The 17,779-nt window shown below is 42.6% G+C and overlaps 2 protein-coding genes across 2 annotated transcripts in view; both read right to left on the bottom strand.

Annotated features, from left to right (window-relative positions):
• Positions 1 to 12,372, bottom strand: part of LOC139725096 (dolichyl-diphosphooligosaccharide--protein glycosyltransferase subunit 2-like) — a 53,183-nt gene extending 40,811 nt beyond the window's left edge. The window contains exon 1 of the mRNA XM_071636184.1: positions 12,354 to 12,372. The gene's annotated coding sequence lies outside the window, so the exon portion shown is untranslated. The remainder of the gene's footprint in view (positions 1 to 12,353) is intronic.
• LOC139725119 (uncharacterized) lies at positions 4,097 to 8,295 on the bottom strand. Its single transcript, XM_071636206.1, has 4 exons — positions 8,080 to 8,295; positions 7,708 to 7,971; positions 7,449 to 7,586; positions 4,097 to 6,676 (listed from the first exon to the last, which is right to left on the bottom strand). Exons 1-4 carry the CDS (start codon positions 8,293 to 8,295, stop codon positions 4,097 to 4,099), a joined length of 3,198 nt encoding a protein of 1,065 aa, XP_071492307.1.
• Positions 12,373 to 17,779: the final 5,407 nt, after the last annotated feature.

The following is a 17,779-nucleotide window of genomic DNA, read 5'->3' on the forward strand; positions in this document are numbered from 1 at the left end:
TCCCTGCCACTTCACCAGGTATTCCGTGATACCTCTTCTTTTCCGTCTGCCGATGATGCGTTCGATCTTGTACACATCATCGCGGGGTGGGGTGACCTTTTGAAGCTCTTGGGCGTAAAAGGTGCCATCCACGCGTTCTCCCCCATAGTCTTCCAATCTGTACACGGGAGGGGAACGATCCACAATGCCGATGACTTTGAAAATTTCTTCGGTCCATTTTGGTAAGTAGCCTTTTCTGAATGGTTGGGTTGTCATGGCGATCCTTACTCGATCACCCTGCTTGAAAGGATGATTTTTCCGCTTCCGTCTCCTCCGATTGTACAGGTCTCCGTACAGCGTCAACCACACATCTTTTTCGTTGGTATCACCGACTTCCACGGGTGCTCTCCCTATGCTCGAATGCGTCCTCCGATTATAAGCGGAGACCAAGCGATCGATAACATCGATGTATTTGCGGGTGTTCTTGCTGGTAAAGTATTTCCACATCCTTTCCTTCAGAGTCCTGTTGAATCTTTCCACCACGCTGGCCTTTGTCTCGTTATGAGTGGTAAAGAAAGTGATTTCGCTGTCTTTAAGCAACTGCTGGAAGGCTCTATTGGTGAATTCTGTACCCTTATCCGACTGCAGCTTGTGAGGCTTCCGCCCTTCGGCTAGTATTCTTTGAAAGGCCTTCACCAAGGTTTGACCTTTCTTGTCCTTCAAGGGTATGACCCACGCATACTTTGAAAATATGTCTATGCAGGTCAACAGGTGTTTGAAACCTTTGTTCCAATTGGCCAGGCTCTGAAGATCTACCAAATCCACCTGCCATTGATGGTCAATGCCGTAGACCACAACTCTATTCCGTCTGAATCTTCGCCTCAGGCCTTTGTGTAGTGTGTATGTTGGCTGCTGACTCAACCAATCCCTGACTCGGTCCCTCCTCACGTCGTTTCTTTCGCTTTTGGCAGCGCGGTAGACACCCTCCACACCACCAAAGCCTGCGGGATGATGCGGATCGTAGTATATCCTCTCCAGCAACTCTTCCATCTGGTGTGTCGTTGACGCGTATGTTGATATTTCCCTTGCAACAGGCCAGAGCGCATCTCACGCGTTTCAGTTCCAATCCGATGGATGGAGTCCAACACCCCATGTTTGTCCGTGAAGTCTTTGTTACGGAATGACATCGTATTAAGGGGGACGCTTCCATTAATAGGGAAACCAGACTGGTGAGGTTTCGGGCTTGGCTCTGCGTTTCTTTTCCGACGATGGTAAATGAGATGCCCTTGCGTACATGTCACGGGATTCGTCCAAACTGATCCTACCACGCGATGCTATCGAATGTTCCCTGCCTTCTCTCTGCATGAAACGCCATCGATCTTCGTTCCCAATCAGTTCCTGCGGTGGCCGCAGAGTGGCCAGAGCGTGAGCAAACTTCTGCCAGCCGTGGGGGTTGAACGATTTTCTCTTGCGCAACATATCATTAATCAGATCGATGATGTGCGTGCCTTCGATTCTCTGACCACCAACGATCAATTCTCCAGCCTCGTTGAATCGGAGAACCCGCGACGGTGCCTCTTCTACCAATGTGACCAGCTGTTCCGCCTTCTTTTTGAACGTTTTCGGCACGCTCTCAGCCACCTTCTGGACCCAGGATGTAGCGCTGGATTGTGCTCCGGCTGCATCCGTTCCACCTGCGGCTAATCCCGTAGTTTCCGTGGCTGATGGGTAGGGCGTGGTTTCCACTTTAACGGCCATGGGTTGGTTCAGCTTTTGATGCATGTTCACATAACTCAACAAAGCTTGCTGATACAACTTTACTCTCTCATCAACCGGAATATCACGTCGGCGCAAAATGCCTTGCATTTGTTCGTCCAGTCCATCCAGACCTTGATAGGTGGGTGCCAGGCTGTGTTGATGGGATGCGTGAAGCTGTTGGGCCACGTCATGAGGAACAAGCACCATTTTCCGAGCATGCTGCATGTTTGCGAATTATTTCTTGGTCCTTCTCTGTCTACGACGAGCTATACCCTTCTTGATGCCCCCTATGACGAGCTCGCCCAAAATGCTGAGCACGGGTACAGCTAGCGCGCTGATAAAACCTCCTTTCTGATTGACTAGTTTCTTTTTCTTCTCTGTCAGCGAAACGGTTCTGCTTCCGAGAGTTCGAAGAGTGTTTTTGTGACACCGCAAGTTCCGCTTCTGCTGAGAGGTTAGCGGGACGTTACCGTGCAAAATGTTCAGCGCGCATTCGCAAAGACATTCCACGAGGTCCTTATTTGCACCCTTCAGAACGCCGTTCCTCTGTGTGCGACTTCCCTTTGCCAGGACGTGGAGATAGGGAGCGTTTGCCTCTAGTCGCTGGGACATGACGAATGACGCTGTCGATGCTACTCCGACGATATTTATTGCTAAACTGATACGTGGAAGCTATGATACAATGTTTTATATCGATCCAGTCAACTCGAAACGAGTCACTTCATGACGTAGGCGATGTTCTGTTCCCCCGGGAATATATTACTCCTCAGCCGCAGACGTTCGTCCGTGTCTGGCTTTAGGTCGATGACAAGATAGCCGTAGGGTTTAGAAGTGGCATCCTTGTATGCTTCTTGAAGAAATTTCCCATTTTGTGGATAGATCTGTTTGGCGAGATGAGTTATTTGCGAACCATCTCTGGGATTCTTGAACAAGATCATGTAGTGCGCGTTGAGACTGATGGTCCGACTCTCTTTGCCCTGGTGAAACAAATTTTGACTGATCAGAATGACCGACAGGTTTCTGTGATGACTCCCTTTGGTAAAGAGATGAGAAACCCTTTCGTCCTTGTTGGCTTGAGACATGAGATCGTCGAGAATGATTAGATTGGAGTTCCGACGATCGAATAAGTTTTCCATATCGTTAGGAATGCCTTCGTGCAGCTGTACATATGGCATATCCCTCGCCATATCGCCATACCCCATTTGGTATTCGCCATAACACCACACAATCGTCTGAAAAGGTTTGTCCACCAGTTGTTCATGATGTTTGATGAGTTTAGTAACAAACTGCGTCTTTCCACACCCCGTTGGTCCAGCAATAACAGCCGTGAATGGATGTTTTAACCTCGTGTCCATCACGTCGACTGAATGGCTTTTAGTTTTAACAGTCTCTTATATGACCTCGTAGCTATCCCGTGAAACACCCCCTCACCCTTCTCCCGACATACATTACGCACGCACGCACACACACACACACACGCACGCACGCATTAACGATACATGTATGTATAATGTTCTTTTAGTTGGTAGCTCACACGCACACACACACACACAGACACACACACGCGCGCACGCATTAACAAGTCACTGTATACTTTTCTTTCAGTTGGTAGCACACACGTAGGCACACACGCAAACGCGCGCACGCATTAACAAGTCATGCCTGTATACTTTTCTTTCAGTTGGTAGCACACACGCAGGCACACACACGCAATCATGACACACCCACACACGTTTACACACTTAAATACACACACACAGAGCGATGTACGCACCTTCGCACCGACAGACCGACACAGGCATATACGTTCTGGAGGCTTCGAGTTCAAAAAGAATGAACGAACGACGAGAAAAAGCATACGATTCAAATTTCTTTTATTAGATATCTCATTGAACGTGGCACATTTCTGTACAATTTATAATTCACATATTACAGAAAGGTGTTTTACATACATGCAATTATTCTAACAATGTTGTAACGGCTGGATAAGTGCATTGAATGTCGGCATCATAACGCGAATTGTCAGTGGAGTTGATGGAACGGCAACACAAGGGACCCGCAAATTGCCTAGTGAAATGGCAAGACTATTGACAGGTTGGCAAGGGACAAGAAGATATGGCAAGAACGAAATCGGCATAGAGCCAGCAAAAAGGCAAAGAGATAACAGCGATAAAAACATTACACAGCGTTGCACGGGGTACGCCTCATTCAAAATGTGCGCATCGATAAAATAACAAATCGCAATTCATGCCGTGAAAATATTGCTATAAATAATAGTTCAAAAACCATCGTGAATGGCGCTTAAGAAGAATAGAGGCAAGAGGGTAAAGAGGGATAGTTGAAGATTAAGCTTTCGGATTCAGTATCCGTAAGGAACAGTATTGTAGTCGTCTATTCTGACCCGTTTGTCGTAGACAACGCGATGGATTTTGCTCTCCGTTCGCGTCACGACACCCGCGTCCTTCGTGCGCGCGATTCTGTGGGGGTTGGTGACTGTAGTGAGGCCGCGCTCACCCCGAATCATCTCTTTAAAACTGTCAAAGTTGACAAGTTGCGCATTGCGATGATTCAAGGTGATTCCTCGCACCTTACAAGCCCCCACAACTTCGGCTTTCTCTTTGCTGGAAAAAACTTTGTAGGTGTAGTTTTTGGGGCCTAAAGCAATGAGTTCGGTAATATAACTTCCAACCCCAAAATCTTTCTCCAGCTCGTCCGTCATGTCACCCAGGAAATTTCCCGTGGGAACATCATCTACATCGTCGTTTTTGAGGTAGATGATGGAGTCCGTGTCAGTGTACAGAACGTTCTTCTGCAGCTTTTCCAAATAAGTGTACAATTTGAGTCGTGCGTGGCAAGTAGTGAATGCTGCCAGCACGACGTTTGTATTTGGGAGCACTTCTAAAAAGTCGTCCTCGGGGACATATTGTATTTGCGCGAGGTTTTCGTGCGGAAAGTCAACGGTCTTGACCTCTACAGTCGGGTTAGTGAGGATGGAGAAAAATCTCTCCGGACTTTCGCAGTATTCGGTTTTTGTCAAGTTGTTTCGCTGCCCCAGTTTGCCCCAGAAAGAGTTGAGGCAGATTTTGGAGACGGCGCGCAACCCACCGTTCTTTTCAATTTTGCTTTCGTCTAGCAATACCCCCTCTTTCTTTTCGTAGGAATCGATGTAATTTTTCCTTGCCTCTAAAATGTCGGCATTTAACAGATCAGTTTCCGAAAGACATTCTGAGGGCCATCCGCTCGACTCTTGTTTGACCTTTAGAAAGAGGTCGATGTATTCGCTGAACAGCCCTCCCTTTTTTGTTTCGGGGTTGTATTTTGTTTTGCGAGGGTAGTGCCAGACTTCGTAGATGTCTACGATTTTGTAGCCAAGTTCGACGGCTTTTTTTAGTTCCTCACTAACCCAGGTAGAGAGCAGGGCCCTTTCTTCATCGGAATGGTCACAGGGTGTTGTTTGTTTGTCATTGGCGCACGTTCGACAGAGAGGAAAGAGAAGTTTGCCCTCCTCACTTCTGTAGGGGAGGACAGGATGAAAGAGTTGGCGTGGAGGACACACCATACATTTTACAAGTCCGAAGTAATTGCCAATATCGTCAAAGTTGTCCGTGATCACGGTGGGATGTCCTAGCGGAAATTCGGCATACTTGCAAACCCAAGGGTATAGACTACAAACATCGACATACTTTATGCGTTCATCATTCTGTACCCTATGGTACAATTTTAGCGCATTTGTTCTCCCCCCATAAAATGCTTCGCGCGGTTGGAGGGGTTCCTGGAACTGGAGAGCGTCAACAAAATTTGCCACCGCCAAATCTTCCTTCATCATTTTCCTGAATTGGCACTCCCACATGGTTACCACCGTGTACCCTTGCTTTCGTATGACGTTCAGCCGGTACATGGTGCGGTCATATACATCTTGGACCGTTTCATCGGATCCCGGCAGAACGACATCCCGTCGAGGGTAGCAGCGTGGACAACCGTGCCACAGATCCCCCAAAAATTCGTAAATGGTGTTCGTTGTTCTGTCGTAACCATCGACGCGAAACCTGCCAATGCGATGCTCTCCCCCGTTCCTAGCATGATTAATGCGTACGTCGTTTTGGTGGCTAATCCACTCCAACCATTTCAACGCCAGAAGAGAATGCCGATCCTTCCATCTATACCCGTGAGTAGGTATGAGACCTATGGAATTTGGTTTCAGAAATTTGGTCCTAAACACGGTGTTACAAGCCGAAGCAATGGTAATGTTTTTGAAGGGGTCGATATTGCCCGTTACTTTCATGAAAAGCGTACGAAAAGCCATACAGCCCTCCATGAGAATTTGGACGTCGGAACGACAGTATGCCAGAATTTCGTCTTCAAAATCAAAATGATCGTTCCTGTGCACTGAGTACCAGGCTTCGAATTCTAACCGCTTATTTTCAGACATCCCATCTGGATCGTAATAAGATTTGTCCGGAAGTGCTCCCTTGTAGTCTTGGTTCTCGGTCTTGTTGAAAAAATGAGGGAAAAACCCTTTCTTTAACTCTTTGAGACCAAAGGTAGAGGGAAAAGAAGAAAGAGGCATGGCGAGAAAGCTCAGAGAATCAATGACTTTTACATCATTGACTTTAAGGCTGAGAATCTTAGCACCATTCATGATGACTTCGGGTACAATGCCTTGTCTGTGACAGTATTCCTGAAGAAACTGGGTATCGTATGAGCGGGCGTTGTGAGCGATGGCAGTTACTCCCTCGTGATCCTCCTCCGTGCCAAATAACCATTCGCAAAATTTGTCCAGCGTGTCGTCCCCTTTGAAAATGTGTTCCCTAATGCCACAGGTAGTGCAAACGTTGCCCCCCTTATCCGCAAAACAGTCTTGACACACTTTCAGTGCAATGCACAAATTTGGAATGTGTTTAAAGACAGGCCCGTGGTCATTTTGCGCCACTTTGTCATCCTGTCTGCATTCGAAATAAAAAAAAGACTTATTCTTTTGGTTCAGGTTGGGATCGGGAAGAGTTCTCATAAAACACTGATGCCCTTCTTTGATCACCCGTGTTTTGCATCGCTCGCAATATCCCATCCTACAATCGTGTTTTTCTGATTTTTCTCTCCTTCTGTCGATTAAAACGTTGCACTTCTTGCACCTGTGCAACAGTTGACAGATGGATCGCTACGGCGATTTGGTAGCCTTTGTCATGGAGATACATCTGGAATTGTTCTATTTCCGGTAAACCGCATTTTTTGGTTTTGTCCACTCCAGCCGCTTCGTACAATTCCGTGGCTTTTAGAGTTTGTGTTTTAAATCGAGCTGGTTCCGTAATATGGCGAAATGTTTGCGGGTCCTCACTTTTATTGGCATGGGCCATAGCCACGGCTAAAGCCCTCCCGCAACAGAGATTATCTTTGTTCGAAATTTGAATGAATCTCTTTTTCTTTGCGATGAAGCGGTCCAAAGGGATCGTGTTTTCGCTAGATTTGCCTCCCTCCGGCATCTGAATGTGGACAATCTTTAGATTAAATCCCCCCAAAAGCCGAAAATCTCCGTTGGACTGTATAATTTGCTCAATGATGGACAGGATTCGTTCCACCACCAGCTGATCTTTTCTCGTCAGAGGTATACCCGCATCCTGCTTCAAATTGGGAGAGGATATGACAAAGCCTACCTCATCGCCATTATCAAAGTTTGCCGTTACACGCGTTATGATGCTTTCAAACAATGCACTTACCACATCGTGTACAGCGTAGCGTGCCAAAAGGGTCTCTAAAGGGCGTATCCTCAATCTGTAATCCACGATGCGCCCTCTGAAACGCGGCGCCTCCCTTTCTTCCCTCTGCTGAATGGAGTAGAACTCTCTAATCCGTTCCTGAAAAAAAAATGAATAACCGACATGAAGATATATCTCGCCATATAATACATACATACACATACATACATACAGATGTCATTAGGTAATCTAAATACGTATATCTGATGCCCACACTTACCGAAAGATTTTCTGGCGCATTGACATCCCTCTGCGAGACATCCCGATCCGATATCTGGCTGTCGGAAGGTTGGTCGGGATTCTCGGCACTGGTTGACTCCATCGGCTCGGAAAATAAATCCCTTTGCGTGTCCACGATAGAGTCAAGTTGAGAGGGAGCGTTGAGCGAGTTGTCTGTCGGTGAATGAGAGGATGGTGGGAAGGACTCTTGCGTGCCGTATATATCCTGGCTGTCCAGAGTCTGAGATTGTTCCCACGGTGTCATCTATGTCAATACAATGATAAAAGAAAAAAAAATAGGACAACAGTGAGGCTGTCACAACGCACTATCCTATATGAAGCGAATAAATATGTATTGTGAGCAGACACTTACCACCACGTTATCACCTTGGCCAGCTTGGGGAATATCGGGATCGGAGTCTTCACTCTCCAGCTCGTCCCAGTTGAGGAGTCTCCTGCGCTGCTCCACCACTTGCTGCCTCTGTTCCCTCCTCCTTTGCGCATGCCACCTCCGTCTAGCGCTCGCCATATATGTAGTGTAGAGGGCCTGATGTTCGCGCTCGTCTTGGCTAGTCCATTCAGGAGTCATGTTTCCGGACATACTAGACACGACAAGGCAAACGGAGAAAAATCTGCTTACAATTTTTGTCACGATTATAAAAATCAATAGCACTCACGATCATGCGCTAAGATGCCGAGAACGTAAATTATGAATGTCTTTGAGACCATATGTTTTTCATGCTTACAACAGTACACGTATACAAACGCTTGACGTAGAAATATTGACCTAAAAAGTCACGTTATCTTACCATTATACTCCCTACCTCAATCACAATCTGCATACGCCTTAAGCGTACATACTTGGCTTTATCTATTTTAACTGTCAATCTCGTTTGATACGGACAACACGTTCTCGTCTCACCTGTTCAACGATGTAATCCAACGAATAATGTGTAAAATCGATACACTTTTCTGAGTGCCAACGTTCACTGCAAGTCAGAACTTGTCCCGATGATGTCTGCTCTTCCAGAGTTGCTTCGTCGTCAGGCTGCGGAGCTCGAATGATGAGGCCGTTGTCAAGACGGCGATATTTATACAACTTTTATGTTTATGTGCCCGTTACCTATGGTTACAACAAATACCACTTGATGACGGTTGCTACGGATGATGATTATAATTCCTATTGATCGTCATCCTGTACTACCCACATGCACCACTGGCACTGACCCTTGTGGAAACCCCTTACCGAAAGCTGTCTTTGTTCGCCCCTATAATCCCTTTGCACAGACACACGCTTTAAGATTTGGAGTAAAGTAGGGGTCAGTACCATTTTTGGTCCAGGAGTTATAATGTCTCAAACTTGAAAACTCACTATATAAAAATGACCACTTTAGCTGTGACCAAGACCTTGTTGGTCATAAAAAAGTCTGCGCGCACCAAGACTACTACACGCACCACCGGTACTGACCCTTGTGGAAACCCCTGACCGAACGCTGTCTTTGTTCGCCCCTATTCACGCGCTCTGGGTCCGAGGATTCTAACAATAGAAACGATTTGCGATATCGATTACTTTCTCCTTGGCCTTTTTACGCACGGAGCTCTTGCCTTCATACACTGTAGCGGTCTATTATCGATTACTTTCTCCTTGGCCTTTTTACGCACGGAGCTCTTGCCTTCATACACTGCAGCGGTCTACTATCGATTACTTTCTCCTTGGCCTTTTTACACATGGAACTCTTGCTTTCATACACTGTAGCACTCTACTAGACAGTGATGGTGCAGACAGTTTCACGCTGACCGTGCCTCGAAGGCGTCTCATTGCCATGGAAACGTACATTCTGCAACGTGGAAACTACCTCTAACTTATACCCGCATCTCTTGTCTACGGATTTCGTGTCCTTTAATCTGCATCTCTTGTCTCCGGATATCTCCGACCAGAGTTACAACACATAGTTGTATACATAATCATCATGAACAACGACCTTCTGGAGCCGGTAAAGGTCATCGCCCTAATATAAGCTGTGCTTAGTCAATTATGCTGCAAACAGTTTCTTGCTGATCGTACCACGAAGGCGTCTCATTGCCATGGACACATACATTCTGCACCGTGGAAACTGCCTTTCCCCATACCTACATGTCTTGTCTACGGATATCTCGTGTCAGAGCTGGTTTTCCCCTTATCTCATAGCTGTATAATCGTCATGAACAACGGGTTGACGAAACGGACAAACGTAGGTAAGTCCCATTATACCCGATTTGCTCCATATCCGAGTCAAGAACGCGAGCATTATTTTGCCGTGGCAACCGAGAAATCATTCAAACAGGCGCCATTTTCCTCTCTTGTCTCTTCTACAATAAAAAACCGCCATTTATTCCAGCCATTATTTAAAAAAACCGTCATTTTTCGAATATTCTACCATTTTCCCGCCAAAAACCAACCGCTATGTTGTTTGTTTACCCGTTGCTTAGTTACCAGAGACGTCCATGACCTTTCTGCGTGACCTCCTATGCAAATTATCCCATTGTTATGCTAATAACGTTACGTCATCGCACCCATTGTTCGTGCTCACTCAAGCATTTGTGGGCGATTGGACTTCCTTATTCTCTGGCGAGAAAAGAAAATATTTGAGTCATCAGCAAAAGGTTAATGAGAGTATGTCACATGATCTGCAAAAGCCATTCATGTAAATAACAAAAAGTAAAGGTCCTCTAACAAGCTACCCTGTGGGACGCCACAATGAATCCTATAATAGACGAGTTGTTCTCGTTCAGAGATATGTATTGTTTTCGATTTTGTAGGTAATTCCTGAATCACTCCAAGGCCTTCCCCCGTATGCAATAATAAGACAATATTTTGTGAAGTAAAATGTCATGATTAATTGCATCGAAGGCCTTGGAGAAGTTCAGGAAGATACCAATAAGATGAGAATGATTATAGATAGTATGCGCGGTGTGTGGTCAATAAACTTCAAATGGACATGAACGGTGCTGTGTTTCTGACGAAACCCAAATTGAGAATTGGTTAAGAACATTCATTGTTCTTGTAAATATTATGAACCTAAGACCCTAAGAATATGAACTTAACTAGGGAGGTGTCTCACCTCCCTGACCTAACTATTATAGTGTTGATGAAGAATTCAATAAGTGAATACATGTATGTACAACTTGCATCTTTTCCACTTCTGCCCTTGATAATAATAATAACAAGTTCTTATATAGCGCATTTCAGACTTGAAAAGAATTTCAATGCGCTTTACAAACAAACAAACAAATTATACCATAATACAAAATGTAGCGACAAAAATTACAATTTACCAAGCACAATATATTACCTTACAATCATTATTTTTAAATATACGTACATTGAAGGTCAGAGCTGCCAGTACTACTGAAACATGACTTCAAGTTTAACAATCATAGGCTATTTCGTAAAGATAGGTTTTGAGTTTTTGTTTGAAATTGTCTATTGGCATCTGACTTCTAAGTGGGTCTGGCAGAGAATTCCATAGAGTAGGTGCAGCAAAAGAAAAAACCCTGTCCCCATAAGACTTCGTTCGAATGGTAGGTACAACAAGCAAGTTTCGAGCAGAGGATCGGAGACATCTAGTAGGCTTATATGGGGTTATGAGTTCTGTAATGTAGTGCGGGGCTGTTCCGTATAGTGCCTTGAAAGTAATGAGGAAGATCTTGTATTGAATACGATATCTTATAGGAAGCCAGTGCAGATCTTGAAGGATTATGTGTTCACGTTTCTTGGCAAGTGTAACAAGGCGGGGAGCGGAAGGTTGATAAATATTAGCACAAGAGGAAACGGCTGAAGGTTTATTCACCCCAACGCTTTATGGTACCATACCCAAGAAATAGCTCGAGCAAATCTTCGCTGACAAATAAAACGAAATTTAAGGTCCATAAAACGGGAATTTCACAGGCAGATATTGTACTCAAAAGCAATATGTGACTGTGCACCTCAAAACGAACATAAAGTCGCACACACTGATTTTGCATGAGGACTGAAAATAAGTGAAATGTCTCAAACCTAGCCGAACTTGACTTTTTCATATTTTCTGAAAGAGCGGGTCTTCTTTTACATTACGCTAAAATTTGGTATCATAAAACGGGCAGGAAAATGTATTTTTTTAGCAGTTTATCTCGAACATTTTTGGTAGAATAGTGTGATTAGGTGTGTTTTTAGAATCTCTTTTTCATTTCTCAAAAACCTTGTCCATACTCTTCACTTTCAACTCTAATAACTTTTGAAAGGATAGCGCTACTGCTTTGAAAGTTGGCATTAATTGTGGACAGAATGTGTTAATGAGGCATGTTTTATTTCAGTTTGATCTGATAATTTCTTCATTGTTGTTACTCTGGTGGTGTACTTCCTGTTTTTTGTCCCATTCATCACACAGCCAGCACGGTTTGGTACAGATTAAGCGCTTGAATAGACACTGTACTTCAGAGCCTCTTTTCTCAGTTTACACTTTTCCTGAGTTTGTGCTTTCTTTCCAATAGGAGAGTCCGTCTGATTGGAGTTATACATCATTTTAAAGCTTAAAGTGAAAACTAAGTTTCGGTAAGTGCTTGAGAACCCGTCTAGGACCATTTCATTTTTGCTTGCAATATATCGAAAGAGTCCACTAAGAAACTTACCTGGCTGACGCGGTTTGCCGGAATGATGAGTCGGTTTGGAGTATTTTGAGAAAAAATAATAATAGTAGGAAAACCGACTTTAATTCCAGAAGGCTCCAGACTAACTCGGTCTCGGGAAAAATTCGACCCTACTTCAGACAATTTACACGCAGTAAGACTACATTTAGTGATCGCCACATACTGGCCACTGCATAATACCAAATGAGGCCTAACTGAATGGACAGGAAAGTGCGTGCTAACGTAATCATGTACAAAACAAAACAAAAATGACAGCGCGCGGTCCTGAGTTGCTGAGACGCGCGGTCTTTGGAGTTTTTGTTGTTGTTTATCAAGCGCCTTTGGTTGAAAGTTGAAAGTTTATTTACTCACAACCCAAACTCTGGGTATCGGAGTCCAATGAAAAACATATAGCACATTATAATATCAATAAATAATAATTGCAAATAACTCTGAAAAGTGTACAAAACAACTATAACAAACAAAATAAGAATGAAATGCGATTGATGAAAAGAAAAAAAAATGTACAGAAATATACAATATATACACGATATATAGTAAAAAAAAAACAAAGAAAGGGAAATATGACGAGAGAGAGAGAGAGGAGAGAGAAAGAAGGGATATATGGAGGTGAAGAGGGAGAGTGAGAAGGACACAAGACTGGTGAATTAACAAAGGATATACGAGTGACTTTTGGTTCAGGAAAAAAAGAAAAAAACAGAAAAAAAGAAAACACACAAAGACATATGGAAATGAATTCATACGCTAAGTGAACAAGAAGGAAGGAAATATGGACGAGAAGAAGAAGAAGTAGAGAGGGGAAGAAAAAAGGAGGAGAGAATGAAAAGACAAATAAGTTACAAATCAATTGTAAAGAAGGCACAGCCTGTAAAAAAGGCATGTAGTATTTGCAAAAAGGATAAAAAATACTAATAATCTAAACATGTGTCATTATATAATTACAAAACTTGGATAAATTGGAAAGGACTGTTTTCTTTTGACAATTAAATAATTGATCCATCTTCATAGTGTTGGGGTATTTCCAGTAATATTTTTTTAAGTATTTCTTTCGTTGTTCATTCGCTCCCATAGGACAACACTGTACAATCAAAGGGACAACCATTACAACTCATCCCGCCGTCAAAGCGAAGCCGAGTAATCCCCGAGTCCGAGTTTAGCCTGACCCCGTTCGGGTAAGTTCTGAGACTCAACCTTTTTGGTTAATATTTCGCATTTTCGTCGTTACCCATCGAATATCTTGTAATAACATCGTTATCCTGCACATTTCCTAAGCATACGTTCACATTAATTTGGGAGCGAAATTTGACAACTTTTGCAGGCGTACCAGAACTTTGTTTGGGCTTTAAAGTCTGCTCTTTCAGAATATGGTCTTAACTACAAATTCATGTCTGGCGACTTTTTGTTTGTTTTGAGGTGCAGAGTCACGTATGTAAATGCCTTCATTAAGTCTTTATCAAATTACCATTCAAAAGTATTACGGATTGTGGGAAAGACACAAAGAAACTGTATAAAGCTGTTATTGCTTTAACTTTTACCAAAATACCTCACTCATGGTGATCAGACTGAGCTTGAAAATTGTTTTAATCAGAATTTTGTTGGTAGAATCCTGGCAATTCAACAGTCTTTCCAAACTTCCATCGTACAGTAAGATGACATTGTGTGTGAGGCCAAGTAAGAATTGAGTGAGTTACAGTATGTCACTATAGATGGTATAGAACATTAACTTATTAATTAAGAACTCACCAAACAAATCACGTGAACTAAATACAATCCCAACAGACAGTGGCGTATCGGTGTGGGGGGCAAGGGGGGGGGGGGGCACTTGCCCCGGGCGCCACTTCTTCGGGGCGCCAAAAAACGAAAAAGAAGAAAAAAAAAGGAAGAAGAAGAAGAAGAAGAAGAAGAAAAAAAAAAACACCCTCGACCCGACCGGGGGGGGGGGGGGGGGGGACGGGGCAGTAAACCAAATCAAATAAGATAAAAACAAAAGACGATGATGACGCGGACAAAATGACAATGTATATTGTGTTCACACATGTCATTTTATATTTAACAGGCAAAATGTTTCACGTAGCAGCGGCTGCAATTTCTTTTATTCTGAAGAGATCGCCGATTGGATCAAAGGAGGGCGCCAACGGTTTCGAACATGGGGGGGAGGGGCAAAAAAACAAAACAAAATAAGAACAAAACGTAATGATGACGCAGAAATATACAAATTTCGGCTCACTCGCTCGTACTAATTCAGAGGATTTTTTCAAGTCCTCTGTTGGTATAAATCGTTATCTATAAGGCCGTCACTATTATTATTTTGACTAGAATTGTAAGATTTAATAAGCAAAAATGACAAGAATTCCATGTTTTGTAAGCTGGAAAACAAACATTTTCGGCTCGCTCGCCTAATATTTGTCATAAAAAATATAAGAACAAAACGTGATGATGACGCGGAAATAGGGCCTATGCAAATTTCAGCTCACTCGCGCGTACTAAGATGGAGTATTTTTTCAAGTCCTCAGTTTGTTGGTATAAATCGTTATCTATAAGGCCGTCACTATATCTTGATTAGAATAAGCCAGTTCGTAATTACCTCATTTACACATTGGTACAAATTACCTTTCTTTTTTCTCAGCTGGTTAGGCACTTCACTCGTTTTCAAAGGGGGCATAATGCATAAGCGTGTCCGACGTAACAATTTATGGAATTCATGTTTTGTATTTGAATGCAATAACAGCCTATTTCCTTATAGCGATGATTGCGAAATAACAGTCTTGTTGTCAGGTGGATGTGCTGGCAAACCTCATTTTTATAAGGATCACATGAATAATTATAGCATCACGGATGCTTATCTCAATGAATTTACAAACCAAAATGCCTGTTGGTAAAAATGACCTTTTTCTGCTCATGCGCAGAGTGTAATTACGAACTGGTCTACTGTAAGATTAAGCTAAAATGACAAGAATTCCATGTTTTATAAGCTGAAATACAAACATTTTCGGCTCGCTCGTTGCGCTCAATCGCCAAAATTTATTACATTTAAATCACCCTCAAAAGACGTCAAAAGCATATGATATGAAAAAGCAAAAAGTCTCTATCGGGATGGGGTTTAGGTTGAACACTTTTTCAGAAATTAGGGGCGCAGATTTTCGCGCTTGCCCAGGGCGCCGTTTTCCCTAGATACGCCACTGGCAACTGATTTGGTTAAGAATTTTAGCACAGTTTTGGTATTATACCCGTTATTATAAGAATCACAAACATGCAAGCCTGAGATAAGGTGTATTCTCACAGGATTGTAAAAGAGTTGCTATTTATCAAAATTTAAGAAATAACAATAGGTTTGGAGTTTCTCTGAGACTACCGTCTAATCTCACTTTTATTCTTTTTGAGTAAACTGCTTGAAAGTTGTTGTTTCCAATCAGAATTGACAACTATCTGCAAGATTGGTTTTCTTTTATTCATTTAGATCTGCAATTTAGCCTGGTCGAATTATGTGGAAACACTGTTAGTCAATTTAACATACATTATTGTGCTCAGAGAATTGGATTATGGGAATATCACTGTTGTTATCATGCTTGATATGAGCTCAGCTCGTGGCACAGTAAATCACGCTATGCAGACTCAAAGGTTGAAATATTTGGGTATCGAGGAAACCGTTCTTGATTAGTCCCATTTCTCTGAACAATCCCAGTGGTACGTCAGAATCACATTTGTTATTTCACCCCTGGTCATAAAGCTACTGCACAAGTTTGGCAATGTTTGATGTGATACCAAAGCCAGGAAAGGGTATTGTTGGAAGCCCGCTATCCTTTTTACTTGTGCGCAATAAATCAGTGAAGTGTATTTCGCTAACATTGTAGTAGTTATCATTGTTATGCAGATGATATAAAACTCTTTGTGTCTTAAAACCTATACTACGTTTACCGTGTCATCTGCCAATGCAAAACTGTCTTGAAGAATGTTTCCCAGACCTGAAAATCTAGTTTGCATCCAATGACTTTAAGCTGACTAATGGTAAAGCTTAATTTTTCTTATTTACTATTAGATTCAAATGACATGCTAAGTAAGAACGACTATCACGAGAGCGCCTTATGTTCACATTGCTAGCAATTTTACATCATTCCATCAAAAACAGTCCGTTATAGGTGTTATAGGGGTCCAGGAAATGTCTTTTCCAAATCATATTATTCAAGTTCAGCGGAGTATTAGATATCATGCAGTTGCATAATTTAAGTTTCATAAAAAAGATATTCTCTAAATCCGCAAAATGAATGCCTTTTCTTTTTTTTTTCTTTTTGTATTTTCTCATTTGGATTTTTTTTTCGAATTTGCTGCTATGTAATCTCCACAGGGAGATGTTATAAAACTTCAACAATACCAAAATTATCCTCCCGCCTGTCACAAAAAAAGTTTGATTACAGTATCGAGTCATATCACCAATCTTCCGTTCTTTACGTTGAAAAAAAAAATCATTTTTAAGATTCTGTTATTAGTACATCATTCAGTTCACTATCTTTCCCCGCATACTTGCAAGTCTCTGTACGATTCCCAAATACACATTGAAGCGGAGACGAAGCCTATACGTTCTTCATGTGAGATGCACTGTCCATTCTAATACCAAGAAATTAACATAGATGGGGATCGCTCTCTCTCTCTCTCGATCATAGGATCATGCAAACTGTAACATCCACTGCGCCAACTTCCATCTACAGGAACATTCAAATTTAAAGGGGATGGCTAGTAACCGATCAGTGGGAATCAGTGGGAATGCTGAGGGATGATTGTTCCAATCCTTGTAGGATTCATTTAAGAGTACATTATATATCTACTGTTGTGTGAAAATTATTTGCTTCAGAACGGTCTCAGATTCAAGTAATGTGCAGATTAATGCCCCGTCACTGACCAGGGACGCTTACCTGGAAGCATTAAACTGCACATTACTTGAATATGAGACCATTCTGAAGCAAATAATTTTCACACAAGAATAGATATATAATGTACTCTTAAATGAATCCCACAAGGATTGGAACAATCATCCCTCAGCATTCTCACTGATTCCCACTGATCAGTTACTAGCCATCCCCTAGGGACGTATTACGTGTTGAGGATTACATATAACTGCAATCCATGATATATACACGTATATTCAAAAAAAAAAATCTTGTCAGGGATTATGTTTCCTTTTTTTTGTCATTTACTTCCCTGTTGTCATGTTTTGTACATGTAGGCCTCGGTAATGTGTGTATATTTTTCTTTCTTCCTTCCTTTTCAAAGCGCCTTTGGCACCAAAATTGAATATGTGCGCCATACAGAATACACGTAGTGACTGCAGGTGTATTATCATTATTTTTTCCAAAATGAATTTCACGAAAGTCGTACCCATGGTGCCATTCAGAATGCAGACGTAGAACTTGTGA

Source organism: Diadema antillarum, unplaced genomic scaffold, assembly GCF_040938485.1.
Source record: "Diadema antillarum isolate AM-2024a unplaced genomic scaffold, OU_Dant_1.0 seq00000015_RagTag, whole genome shotgun sequence".
NCBI lineage: Eukaryota > Metazoa > Echinodermata > Echinoidea > Diadematoida > Diadematidae > Diadema > Diadema antillarum.